General features: G+C 35.0%; 1 protein-coding gene and 2 long non-coding RNA genes across 4 annotated transcripts; 1 reads left to right on the top strand and 2 right to left on the bottom strand.

Moving 5' to 3' along the window:
* Positions 1 to 4,394: 4,394 nt before the first annotated feature.
* Positions 4,395 to 5,630, bottom strand: LOC147486597 (replication protein A 70 kDa DNA-binding subunit B-like). The gene is made up of 6 exons (XM_086573306.1): positions 5,494 to 5,630; positions 5,139 to 5,409; positions 4,965 to 5,064; positions 4,746 to 4,869; positions 4,593 to 4,671; positions 4,395 to 4,512 (listed from the first exon to the last, which is right to left on the bottom strand). Exons 1-4 carry the CDS (start codon positions 5,620 to 5,622, stop codon positions 4,779 to 4,781), a joined length of 591 nt encoding a protein of 196 aa, XP_086429432.1. The 5' UTR covers positions 5,623 to 5,630; the 3' UTR covers positions 4,395 to 4,512; positions 4,593 to 4,671; positions 4,746 to 4,778.
* Positions 5,631 to 6,715: 1,085 nt separating this feature from the next.
* LOC147486596 (uncharacterized) lies at positions 6,716 to 9,610 on the bottom strand. 2 transcript variants are annotated; one of them, XR_015202544.1, is made up of 6 exons: positions 9,404 to 9,610; positions 9,006 to 9,151; positions 7,805 to 7,929; positions 7,590 to 7,733; positions 7,044 to 7,177; positions 6,716 to 6,939 (listed from the first exon to the last, which is right to left on the bottom strand). It is a non-coding gene; the product is annotated as an uncharacterized LOC147486596 (long non-coding RNA). The 2 variants fall into 2 exon arrangements; XR_015202545.1 differs by having other exon boundaries at positions 7,590 to 7,701; positions 9,404 to 9,600.
* A 336-nt stretch (positions 9,611 to 9,946) lies between these two features.
* LOC147486595 (uncharacterized) lies at positions 9,947 to 10,898 on the top strand. Its single transcript, XR_015201447.1, has 3 exons — positions 9,947 to 10,180; positions 10,275 to 10,377; positions 10,807 to 10,898. It is a non-coding gene; the product is annotated as an uncharacterized LOC147486595 (long non-coding RNA).
* The last annotated feature ends 2,316 nt before the right edge of the window (positions 10,899 to 13,214 follow it).

The raw sequence follows: 13,214 nt of genomic DNA, 5'->3' as shown, positions 1-13,214 counted from the left end.
AAACAATAATGAAATCTAATTTAATGACTAAATTGAACTAAGGACATGAATTGAAATTAGATCTAGAATTGGAATTGACAAAATCGAAATGGATAAAGAATACTACTTTATTGATCTAATCAAATGAAGAACAAGATTCAAAGGTTTAATCTAATAAGGGATTTGAAACTAATTAAAGAAAACAATTAAATCTAGATCTAGAAGCTATTTTAATGGCTACTTTCTATTCTAAGCTATGAACCCTAATTCTCTACTAATTAATCTACCCATTAATCTATCTACCATTCTCTATCTACCATTAACAAAGACTTAAGCTTTTGTTCTTATACATTCAGATCCAAAATTCGTGCATGGGCTTGGAGCCAGGGTTTGGGCGAGAATCGGGCCCAAAACCCAATTCTTCGATCCAAAAGGCCTCTTCAGCTGCAGTTGACTTCCACAGACTTTTCGTCCACTTCTGCTCCTCTGATTGGGTCAAGGCTTGGACCATTACAAAGCTCTTTCGAGCGGTCGTTTTTGACATAAGGTATGCCCAATTCCGGTGGTCCGAGTCCAAAGATAATGGCTTTTGGAAGTTTTCTTGACTTTGCTCCATTATCTCGCTAAAGTGGTACATTTCGCACATAATGGACTTTGAAGCCCGAAATGCATAAAACGCGTAATCGGTGTTAACTCTTACTTATTATTCACATAATTGGTCTAACAATATGATTATTAAGGGGTTAAAACTACGGTTTGGGCTCTTATCAATGGATGTAGGCCTTTGCATCTTATTCCTCCCAAAGACATCGGTTCCCAATATTCCCGCTCCCTCATCGACACGAAATATATTGCTCCCATTTGGAGTCCAACAATATAGATCAACCCATTCTCTATCCAAGATCTCCATCTAACCACTACACAGGGCATATAATAGAAAGGCATTGTTGCCCGGGGTAGGCCAAGTTCGTGTTTTCCTTGTTATATGGACATATGTCATAACAATCATATGGAAACTAAAAATTTCATGATACCTTGGCAACGAAAGATAGTAAACCTGCCAAACCTACAGGAAATGCCTAAGAAGGATTAATGACGACAAATAAACTATCGAACTGAGACATTACACTCAAAGCTAAAACTACCTACTTCCACTATCAATTAGTGATGCAAATAGAAATATCAACCACAACACAATAGTAAGCTTTTCTATTAGCAGGAATCATAAATAATGATCGTCCGGATAGAGAAAAAACCCTTTCGGTATAGGAAATCGGAACAGGCAATCTGGCGATCCGCGGTGAGCTGAAGTAACCGAGACAACTTTAACTTATGAAGATGAATTTTTGGTAAGCACTCTATCTGCCCATCAAACTAATTTGGAATGATAATTTTAATCCTTGGAAATGTCAAGGCGGGTGCATGTTGAAAGTGACAGTAGTATGTGGCAGCTAGCAGCGATCTATAAATCTACTATCTTCTCTACGGTTTTAATGTCTCCTTGAGATTGTTTACTTCAAAACACTTGGGAGCTTCATTTATCCAACTCCCTAGGAATTTTCAAGCTCAAATGTTGTTTAAATTTATTTTTTCATCTTTTTAGTTAAGCCGTGAAGTATTGAGCCTAGTATACTATCGGCTAGCGTTGTAAATCAAGAAATACATAACTAATTGTTTTCGTGCTTGTGATAAATAACGGTAATGGCTAGTGATGGACTTTGGGATGTGGTTAGCAATGAAGACGTTGTATCCATTATCGAGACACCGTTAAAGAACCCGGAATATGCTCCAAGAGGATGGTTCTGAGAGGCTGGCCGAACGTGGCGACAAAAGATAACATCACACCATAGTTATCTTTCTGGCGTCCGCTCTACTCGGGAGGGATTTACTGAACCTCCTCTTTGTATGTGTTAAAGGCATACACATTAATAAAAATTAGCCTACCAGGTGTGTACTCAGGCAGGGGGGAGACCCTAATTTCCTCATCTAGTTGGGGGAAATCCTAATTGGAGTGAAGTAAACTGAAAATGGTGTAATTTATTCTGAGCTTGGTACCTGATCAAAATTGCAATCCAAGGTTGTTGGCTCTGTGGATGTCTTTGTAAACAACCTTTCGAGCATGACATCAATTAAGTCATGTAAAGCTCCATTCTTGACCAAACCTTGGCTGTAATTTTTAAGACTCCTAGTGACATGTAACTGCTCATGACTCAACATGGTCCAATGGTCCAATAAGTAGATACCAATCTGTAAGTAGAAACAGAAAAGCACCATAAAACAAATACACTAATATATAATGCGATGTCTAATAAAAAGAAAAAACTAATTACCTGTTGGAAAGTGTTGAGGGAGGCTAAAAAACACATTTCTTGTTTTTCAGTTGTACCCCTAGAATAAACTTACGATCTTAGTTTCTAAATTCCTTCTTAACCATGTTAATTTTTTCTAAGAAACTCTTTCCCATAAAAAATGAACAACTAACAAAACCACTTCGATATCCGACCACGGACTAACAAATTTAGCTACTGAACATGTTGAAAGCCTTCACCACTACACTATCACCAAATAGCTAAACTGACCCCATAGATATCAGTAAATCACACTTCAACAATGTTCACCTAAAAAACAACATAAATCCTAACCAAAACAACTGACCTCACAGATTTGAGAAGCATACACAAAAATAAAAAATAATGAAAAAAACACCCAAAAGAATCCCAGAAGTTCCAGTTATCAAAAAATTAAAATTCGATAAGGAAATATTCCTGGTGATTTGAGTCGTCCTCACGACGATCGTGTTCGTGGGAGTAGGGTTTAATGTCTGTATTTTCTCCTCTTGACATTAATCCAAAACGATGGAAGTTTGAAATCAATTAGCAGTTCAAAATCCATTTGCACCTAGATGCCGATTAGGCATTAATTAATCAATGCTACTTTAGAGGCTTCACTCAAACTCACAGAATGGACTAAATCCACTATCTCCAAATAACACTGCATAAGCTCGAGTCTGGTACTGAAGAGAACTATGGCCACATGAAACATGCTTCGGTGAACAACTCATGCTGGCTAAACCTGCAACTTCAATCATCACAGAAATTGAAATCCAATGATTCTAGGGATACAACAACAAATTCATAACAAAATGCATAAGAACTGGCATGTATATGCACAAAAGAAGGGAAATAACCCCATCCCTTGCCCTAATAAATTGTAGCATAACTTATTATCCATTCAAAATGAATTTTTACACAAACACAATAATAAATTGTAGTAACTAATTCATGATCCAATGATAACTAATTCTTAATGTCCACTCAGCTATTGAATTATACTCCTTTGAGTAGAAACTATCTTCATTCCAAGTGATTGTCCTGTTGAAAAATAATACATAAAAAGTAATTAGATTTCCATTTGTTTTATTTTGAAATATTAAATTTACTAAGACATTTAATATATATAAATGGTTACCTTGAGATCTAAAGTCTTGCGGACTTTTTTTTTTGATAAGGGGGTTTCTTACGGAGGTTACTCACATAGATTTTTTTTCGTTTTCCATTGATGATTTTTCAACGTTGACTATCTCTCGAGTTTGTTTCTGTATTAATAGAGAAATGTTCCAACTGTGTATATAATCATATGTAATAATCATATGCATAAATTCTGAAACGACATTTAATGTATATACATACCTCTTCATCATTGCTCACAGGACATGCATAAAAAGAACAAACGATTTAAGTGTTATAACTGCTATTCTTTGTTATTGGATTCTTTCATGCGAAAATTGAATTTTTTTCCAACAATGCTTTTCAATATCTTCTCAACCATTTCTTTTCCATCTTTCTAAAATAATTCAAAAAATAAATTATGAGTGGTTTGTTTCAAGAATTGTAATATATTGTTTTAATTAAAGATGTTTTTACCTGTTTTTCAATTTTATAGAGTTCATCCTCTGAATGTTTGATCATGACTTTTCCTATATTTCCAAATGCAATTGTGGTTGTGTAACTTTCATCATCCAGGATCTCGAAGTTTTAATTTGTACCTATTTTTCAAAAGTGAAAAATCAGAAAAAATAAAAAATAATAATAATAATAATAATAAATAGCACCTAATTGATTAGAATAGACATGTTTTATAGTTTTCCTACATAGTCATACCTTCTGGAATGTTTTGGATATTTTTCACATCTATTACACCAAAGCTTGGAGTTGATTTCTTCAAGCTTAGTGGCCTAATTTTCATAAGCTTTATAATACCATGGTAATATGTTGTCATTTAAAATCTTAGAAATCTTTGCTCTGCACAGGAATGACTTTTCCTGTTTATGAAAAATCAAAATAAATTACATTAACAATATTATATGATATAAATTGTTTAGCGAAGGATGATAAGTAGTTGTTGTTACCTTTTACCTTCTGAGGGGTATCTTGATTTATGATGTCGGTTAAGCTCTGTATCTTGTCCCCTGTTTTTATTTGTTCTAAATCGTTTTTTTCTTCTTCCTGTGCTTCTTCTTTTATTTGCTGTGCTCTGCATGTTTAGAAATTGTTATTACTTTTAGAAAAAGAAAATCAAATAAATTGAATACAATTAATATGAAATTTTGTTACCTTTCCATGATTGATTCAACTTCAGGTATTTGCAAGTTTGTATATATTTTTGTTCCAAATGTTGATTGGAGAAAATATCCTGTGATTTTGGTAAAGTTAACTATCATGAATGCAAAGAAATAGTATTTTGAAAACAAAGAAGAAGATGATTACCTTTCCAGTTCTGTACTGAAGTTGATGTTACTATTAACACATAATTTTTTGTCCGTGAATGAATGAAGTCGGTTGGAATCGATCCATTGCACTACCCCACAATGTGATTCTAAGTACAGTGTTTCTGCATTAAATAGTATGAAAAGTAAGAATCTGTGTAAATAAAAATAAAATTGAACTTGTGAAACATAATATATATATATAATATATTTGTTATACGTTGTGTCTGCCATGATTATATCTCGTCTTTTCCTTGTACTGCCTCCTCTTATGGTTGATGTTTCAACTGCCTTAACCTTCAGTAGTAGTCCTACGACATCTGCATTGTATACAAAGTTATTGTCGTAGTTATTTTGGTTAAAAAAAATATATAGGATTAATGTAACGTATTACCTGTAAGGACTATGTTGTCCTTGTTTGAGTCAATATCATTTAAAGAAGTGAATGAAAATAGGTTTTGAGGAATCTGCACATCGTGATTGGTGACAACTTTGATTATAGTAGTGTCATTCAACTCGAGTTTGTAATCATGCGGTGCAACACGGTATTTAGGTGAATTGTCACCAATGTCAAAATTTTCAATAAGTAATAGTGCATCTGGTTGTATATGCTTTTCAAACTTCTTTGTTAATTTCACCCCATATTTAGCTTGAATTTGGTTGCCCTGTATAATACATACAATATAAATTTTTTTTATAAACAACAATTAAACAATAAACAGTAAATCTAGTACTAATTAAGCACAAACCTGTTCGTCAATAAGAAGGACTTCTCGGTGTTTGATAGCTAGGTTTTTAGAATAAAGATCATCCCACTTTCGCACGACCCTAACTTTTAATTTCCAATCAGTTTTTGAACGGTTGATGGTGTTCAACATATGGTACTGAATTGCCTGAGCTACTGACGTGTGCAGTTAATTTCATGTTTGTGATACCTCGTGTCTTTCTGTCTTATGTGTGTGGATAAATTCCTGTGCATGTAATTTATGTGTGTGCGTCTGTGCTCTAGATAACTCTCCAAACTCACCTATCATAATCTCTTTTAAATTTTGTATATTAAATGACTAACAGAAGAAGATAAATCATGCTGAATAAATTTTTATGTAATTTTGAAAGTGTAGTAGTTTACCTAGGTGTCGAAGATGGGAGATGGAATTCTGCAGGCTGTTTGAACGTATTATTGATTGATTCTGTAGTATTTATAAGTTTAACTCTTTTGTTTATTTAGAATCCTACTACTTTGAGTGTTTTATACGGTGTAAAATTATTGTTTTAGTGTGCTTCTTTATTGATAGTGATTTTTTTTTTTTTTTTGGTTATCCAAATAATAAATTTAGGTGGCTTGAGTGTTTTATACTGTGGGTGTAGAGATATTGATGAGTGATGGATAATGATTCAAATTTGATTAATATGGCGTGTGTTATTGATAGTGATTTGTTTTTTTTGGTTTATCCAAATAATAAATTTAGGTGGCTTGAGTGTTTTATACGGTGTAGAGATATTGATGAATGATGGATAATGTATCCATAAGTGATGGATACAATCTGATTAATATCACGGTTGAAACCCAGCATCAATCATACTCCTCAATGCTCTTGCTTGCGAAGTCTAAAATACATCGCTTGCCTTGCTCAAATAGAAAGTGTTTCTTGAGATATGGTATTAGTGTATTACTCATTCAGTAACTGCAACTGGTAATGAGTAAAACTCAATTTTGTGAGACTTCGGAATGTAGTCATACCCAGACACTAAGCAGATTACAATAAACGCATGACTGGATGAAGAAATGTGGGTAGCACACTGTAGATTGTTTCAAAGCAACATACTGCGACAGGATTCTAGTCCAAGTCACAAACACAGTGTATTGTGAGTAATATTGAAAAATATTAGTTTCATAATGAAAAGTATTAGTTTCATAGGAAATAAAGTCAAAACAAACACCTGATTCCCTCAAATGAGGTGGCCTAATTATTACTTGGAAGTGAATATATATATTAGAAGAAAGAGTACTGTTCAATAAAGATGAAATAATATTAGTTCACCAACAGAGTTGTAAAAGTATGTTAAAGAAATGGTCATCCACCATAGAGGCCTTTGCCAAGGCCGCACTTACAGTCCTCTGCTTCAAGCAAAGCTGCTTCTTTCAATTTGGTAAGGCGATCTAATGCTTTATTGTCATCCTGCAGTTTTGCAATCTGCAAGACAGTAGTAATTAATGACGAAGCTTCTTTTATTAGCTGTATCAAAAGAGACATTTTTGTTGGATTACGGTATTAATCAGAAGACATGAGAGGCATACCTCCTGCCTAGCAAGCTTGAGCTCTGCCTCCAGTGGTGCAAGAATGGCTTCAATTGGTGGCATTTCATCATCCTTTTGAGCAGCATTCGAAGAGTGGCTTCTGCTACAAATTGAACAGCCATGGACGCTTTCTTCTGTAAATCAAGAAATACATAACTAATTGTTTTCGTGCTTGTGATAAATAACAGGTAATGGCTAGTGATGGACTTTGGGATGTGGTTAGCAATGAAGACGTTGTATCCATTATCAGAGACACTGTTAAAGAACCCGGAATATGCTCCAAGAGGATGGTTACAGAAGCTGCTGAACGTGGCAGCAAAGATAACATCACAGCCATAGTTATCTTTCTGCGTCCCGTCTCTACTTCCGAGAGGATTTACTGAACCTCCTCTTTGTATGTGTTAAAGGCATACACATTAATAAAAATTAGCCTACCAGGTGTGTACTCAGGCAGGGGGGAGACCCTAATTTCCTCATCTAGTTGGGGGAAATCCTAATTGGAGTGAAGTAAACTGAAAATGGTGTAATTTATTCTGAGCTTGGTACCTGATCAAAATTGCAGTCCAAGGTTGTTGGCTCTGTGGATGTCTTTGTAAACAACCTTTCGAGCATGACATCAATTAAGTCATGTAAAGCTCCATTCTTGACCAAACCTTGGCTGTAATTTTTAAGACTCCTCGTGACATGTAACTGCTCATGACTCATAGCTGGTGATGGAAACTATTATTGCAGAAAAAGGTAAATGAAGCAAATATACAAACCTGTTATTACGTCATGACTTGTTCCTGGATCACCCTAATAATGTATCAGCAGAGTTTGCTGCCCTTTTCAAAGCAACCCTTTAAGCATTATGAATAGCAATTATGTACCGCAAGAACAATCCAGCCTGCAATTACAAATCTTACGTAATGTTGAATCCCATCCTCCTAGTCGTACTTGAAGCAAAACAACGGACAAATGAGAAGCTAAAGAAACACCAAATAATACCCATGATTTCAACTCAATTGAAGTACAGTTTCGGTGATTTGTATAGTCTTGGTCATAAGTATATTGAAGAAGGGAAAAAAAAATGCAATTAATTGGGACAAAAGCTGGTATATAGGACCTATGTATGTACTACCTTTTCATAAAGTTTCATAAACACCATGAAAGGATTATAGAAGAATTACATACCATTTGAACAAACTTTTTTGTATGTATTATATGCAAAAGAAAATTAGTAATGATTGTACACTGCACGCTATTGGTTTGGCAGCAACCATAAATCAAGACGCAGAAATTCAGGATAAACTAATATAAATAATTATAGAAGATTACACAGTATGATGTGTAACATTATATGTAGTCTTCAATAGCAAAGAATTGAACCAAATATTAGCAAAATTCACAAAAAAGAATGAGATATATTTTAGCTCTCAATCAATTAGACACGAATCATGATGATGGTGTTCCAAAAGAAATAATAAAGAAGTATGTACATATTGTAGATTCTATAGATACGGCTATAGTAAAGTTGCATGATGTCATGTTTTCCAGAAAAAGACCACTCGGTACTTTGGAAAAATAGATACAGAGTAAATCTTAACGATAAACATGTAACCTAATTAAAGAGGATTCAAAATGTGTAGTAACACATCTATGTGATGCTATACTTCTATCATCCTCCTGTTGCTTATTTTAAGACATTATCTAGTAAATGTCGTTGTTGTATTTACACAAATACATAACGTTGGCAGTAGTTGATCCCAAAAAACAAATACATAATTCAAGATTCTAGAATTATTTTGAAATATGGCTTGAGAAAGGTTTTAATCTTCCACCACCAAATTTAGGAAATCCCTGTTAACAACATTAGAGCACCTAATGTGATGAAGTTCGTTAACAGGGCAAACAACATAAACATATTAACAACTAATCTAAGTAAAGAGAGAACACCTATCTTCAACAACAACAGAAGGATACCTGAACGATGTTATTAGAATCTGAATCGTGTCTAAGCTAGATTGTAGCACTCCCGTGACATAAACTTTGCAGCTATCAGATGATACACCCATTAGAGAATGCACGACCTATAAATTGGGCACACAACTGAACTCAAGGTACATAGCCTGAAAAGCAGGACATCACTGAAAAGCATGATAAATCACATATTCATGGTCATGTTTAATTCTTTAGAATAGTATCATTATATGCACCATTTCAATACTTGACATTCTATTAGAACCTGCAATGCTATCGCCATCTCATAGTAAACAACCCTGTAGTAATTATAAATTTGAAATCGGCTCTACAACATTTCGCTTAATACCAACCAGACCAAAAAGAATTATAACCATAAGAAGCAATTGAAAACAGCTCACCTCAATCAGTCGGCCATGCCAATACAAAAATATTCCACTATTGAGTTTTTCTTCTTCGCCGTGATTGGGGTTTTGGGTGTTTTATTTTTTGGTTAATACAGTAGTCGAAGGTTTTTGGGTTTTAGGATTCTTATAGTTTGAAGTCGGAGGGTTTTTTCTTTAGAATCAAATTTTGTGTTTGTATGATTTGTAGTTCTACCACGAATTGGTTTGGAGAGTGGCGTGTAATTGTTTTTTCATAATTCTTTGTATCTCGAAAACATATAACCAATCTCGAGAACATCCAACGCCTGATGTAATTTGTATGAAGGACTGATTTGCAAATAATCAAAATATTGTCTTGACTTTTAATTAACTCTGTGTACCCACTTAAAAATTGTGCTGACGTGGCGCGCTGAAAACCCTTAGGAGCATTTTCGCCCACTATACAATAATGGTTTTCGCCCACTATACAATAATGGTTTTAGATACGGTGAGAACTCGAACAGGCATTATATATACAACCATAACAGTAAGGCTGACAATAGAATGGGCGTGGTAATATCGTACTACACTTGCTAATAATATCAGGTTTCCCGAATTGTGCACCTTCTGTCTCTCTCCAAATCTACTTATATAAATCCAGTGTCGGCGTCTTTAGGAATACCTTTGCTTTAATTCTCTTTGTTTTCTTTTCAACCTTAAACACACACACACACACACTCTTCTCTCCAAGTTAGTGTGATTACCTTGCAATGGCTACTCAAGCAAGCCTTCTTTTGACCAAGCAACTCAATGGTATTAATAAGATCATCTTTTTGTTTTGTTTTGTTTTGTTAGAAGAAGTTTGACTATGTTAAGAAGTAGTGTAAATCAATGGTTACTATTGCAGATCTTAGTAAGCATCCAGTGGATGGTTTTTCTGCGGGTTTAGTCGACGACAGCAATATCTTTGAATGGAGCGTCACTATCATTGGACCCCCCGACACTTATTAGTAAGCAGCAGCAAGATTGTATATTTCCTTTTTCGTTTCATGCATGTTTTTCATGATTAATTAATACTTTCTTTTGTTTTTTATGTTGTTTACAACGATTGATCATTAGGCTTCCTTTTGTTCTCTTAGGTTGTAGGGGGTTGATGTATTTGTTCGCCTATTTTGCAACTTTTTGGTATTCGGGGTCGTATTTTAATTCATTGTTTCATACTTGTATATATCCAATCCGTTTGTTTGTTCGGATTCAGTGCGATTATGAAGGGGTTTGGTTATTGACTAATTTGCAACCATTGAGCTTTGTTATTCACCTAATTTAAAACCTAGTTTATCTCCTAAGTATAATTTGAGAGTAGGTTTGAGTACTTTACTGGACGTTCTTCAGTTTTACCTAAATAATTAAGCGTTAACCGTTGTTTTTTGTAATTATAGTGACGGAGGGTTTTACAATGCCCTCATGACATTTCCATCCGATTATCCAAACAACCCTCCTTCAGTAAAGTTTATTTCCGAGATGTGGCATCCAAATGGTGAGTTGATTTATTTTCTTGTTGGCTACATACTAATTTGTAATAGACGATTATTTGAAATTAAATTCTGTTTTGTCTACAGTTTATCCCGATGGAAAAGTTTATGTATCTATTCTTCATGCTCCTGGAGACGATCCAAATGGCTATGAGCTTGCAAGTGGCGGTGGATGCCAGTCCATACGGTACAATTTCATCTTATTAATTCAACTTTACCTTTCTACGTTTCATTTTCGGGGCATTTTTTTTTGTATTATATGTTGTTTGTTATTAGCGTTTTATATGCATATTGTCTGAAGTCCATACTTAATATTTAATATTAGACCATGGTATATATTACTCTAATTGTGTTAAAGCTGTATTAGGGTGCTCATCAATGATTGGGGTAAAAGTGGTTCTGTTACAATCCTTTTATGACATTTTTAGGTACAGGGGTCAGCTATAGACTTGATTCAGGTCATGTTATAGTAGTCTAGTGGCATCGATTGTGAAAATTAGTGCAAGCATGAAGAATCTGGTTCCAGTTATTGTGTGTCAAAACAAGATGGGAATAGTGATCTTGGATGCATAGGCTCATTGTTGAAACATGAAATTGAACCAACGTTGATGTAGTAGATAATGGTTGTCTCACGTCAGGCTTTGCCGAATTCATATCCATATTTTGACACCAGTAGAATGTGACTAACTTTATACAATTGCGATGGACATCATAACAAGAGCTTCATGGGTATAATTTTCTCCACAAGTAATTATAGTAGGGAGGTAGTATCCTTGGCTGAAATTGCAATTTCAAGTTCTAGATATGTCGTCTTTTAGTCTGCTTGCAAATATTGGGACGTCTGACATAACATGTACTTTGTAGCAGTTGTTGGCTTGTTTCTCACTAGGACTTTTAGTGTGATCCTTATAACTCAGTTCTGTAAGTTTAAGTAAGAGTTTGATTGGCATACTGTTTTTCCTATATAATAAGTTCTGTTATAGGACCTTGTAAGGTATTTCTCCATTTCTTTTTAACAATCAACAGTTGTTTATTTATATATGTATCACTCAGTAACTAGGTAGCTTATTTTCCACAGGTGGAAAGCATTGTTGTCAGCATCATCTCAATGCTCTCATGTCCCAACGACGAATCTCCAGCAAATGTAGATGCTGCGGTACGTTAGAATATACTTATAAGATTGCACTGTCACCATATTCCAATTGTATTCATGTAGCCGTTTAGTAGTTTCTAATTTTATTTTTTGATCTTTCTTGTTTCCTGCCACACACATTAGCATTACAGATCAAAAGTTTGCAAGTGCTAATTGGGTGGGATACCTTACAAAATGATAACCTTTTTAGGGTAGGCTTAACTAGTAAGAGTACTGACCAGAAGAAGGGTTTGTTCATGTTCATGAACCTCTGCTTGTTGGATTGCTACCTGAGTTGGACATGGGCATTGTCACACAAGGCACACAACGCTTTTTTTTTGTGGTCCGTGGTTTAGCTTTTTTTAGGGGTAGGCGGGCACCGGTGTACTGCTGCTTGGGTCATGCTACTGCAAGATCCCTGGTAGACTTATATGTGTGTCAGTGTCCTGAGGGAGCTCCTCCTAGCGGAAATGTCCCTTAACGAGGGGAAAAACACAGCCCTTCTGTTTTCCCATAATTACTATTAATCTTCTTTTAGAACAAAACTGAGGGAAGGAGAGTAGCAAGTGGGATTAAATAATTTCAGGAACTTGGAGGTACTTGTTATACTTTCGTGCTTTCATGTGCATGTGTTTTTTCTTAGAAGGCACTAGAAGCCTAGAAGGTGGCTGTTACAGATATTAGATTTCCTAGCAAGGTCTCTCCGCAATGTGGCACATCATGCTAAAGGTGGTCTGAGCGACATACTCCATCATTGGCTATGTATTATTCTTCAGTGTACCTGACACTCTTTTCCATAATATTTGGCGGCAAGTACTTTTCCCATTGCTGTTCTTAATGGAAGAAGGCTCAAAATTAGTAGATAAACATCGAAACCAATTTTGTGCGCCAAGATTCCTTTAGACCTCTTGGCTAAGACTTGAAACATGAGATCTGTGCACCTTGTTCATTGGAAAATGAGGAGCTAGATGCTGACCATAGGAAGGATTATGCTTATTCTTCATCATATAATAAGTTTAAGTAATTTTGTTTTTGTTTTCCTTAGAAGTGATTTTTCTCTTGTAGAGTTATTCTCGTGGTAAACTCGCATGTGTCCCCACTACCATTTATAATAATTGGGCTTAAATATGTGTGCTGCACGGTGTGCCTGTTGAAATATCTGAGCTCTGTTAGAATATGCTAG

Source organism: Coptis chinensis, chromosome 7, assembly GCF_015680905.1.
Source record: "Coptis chinensis isolate HL-2020 chromosome 7, ASM1568090v1, whole genome shotgun sequence".
NCBI classification, from domain to species: domain Eukaryota; kingdom Viridiplantae; phylum Streptophyta; class Magnoliopsida; order Ranunculales; family Ranunculaceae; genus Coptis; species Coptis chinensis.
Note: the sequence above shows the minus strand (reverse complement) of the source record. Positions and strands in the feature narration are given on the sequence as shown.

What these genes read in the sequence shown, in the direction of transcription:
- LOC147486597 (XM_086573306.1), bottom strand. Translation starts at nt 5,622, where the DNA reads ATGTTGAACACCATCAACCGTTCAAAAACTGATTGGAAATTAAAAGTT. An exon ending in GGACAACATAGTCCTTACAG is followed by an intron (nt 5,065 to 5,138) that starts GTAATACGTTAC and finishes TATACAATGCAG; the next exon opens with ATGTCGTAGGACTACTACTG. An exon ending in ATAATCATGGCAGACACAAC is followed by an intron (nt 4,870 to 4,964) that starts GTATAACAAATA and finishes TATTTAATGCAG; the next exon opens with AAACACTGTACTTAGAATCA.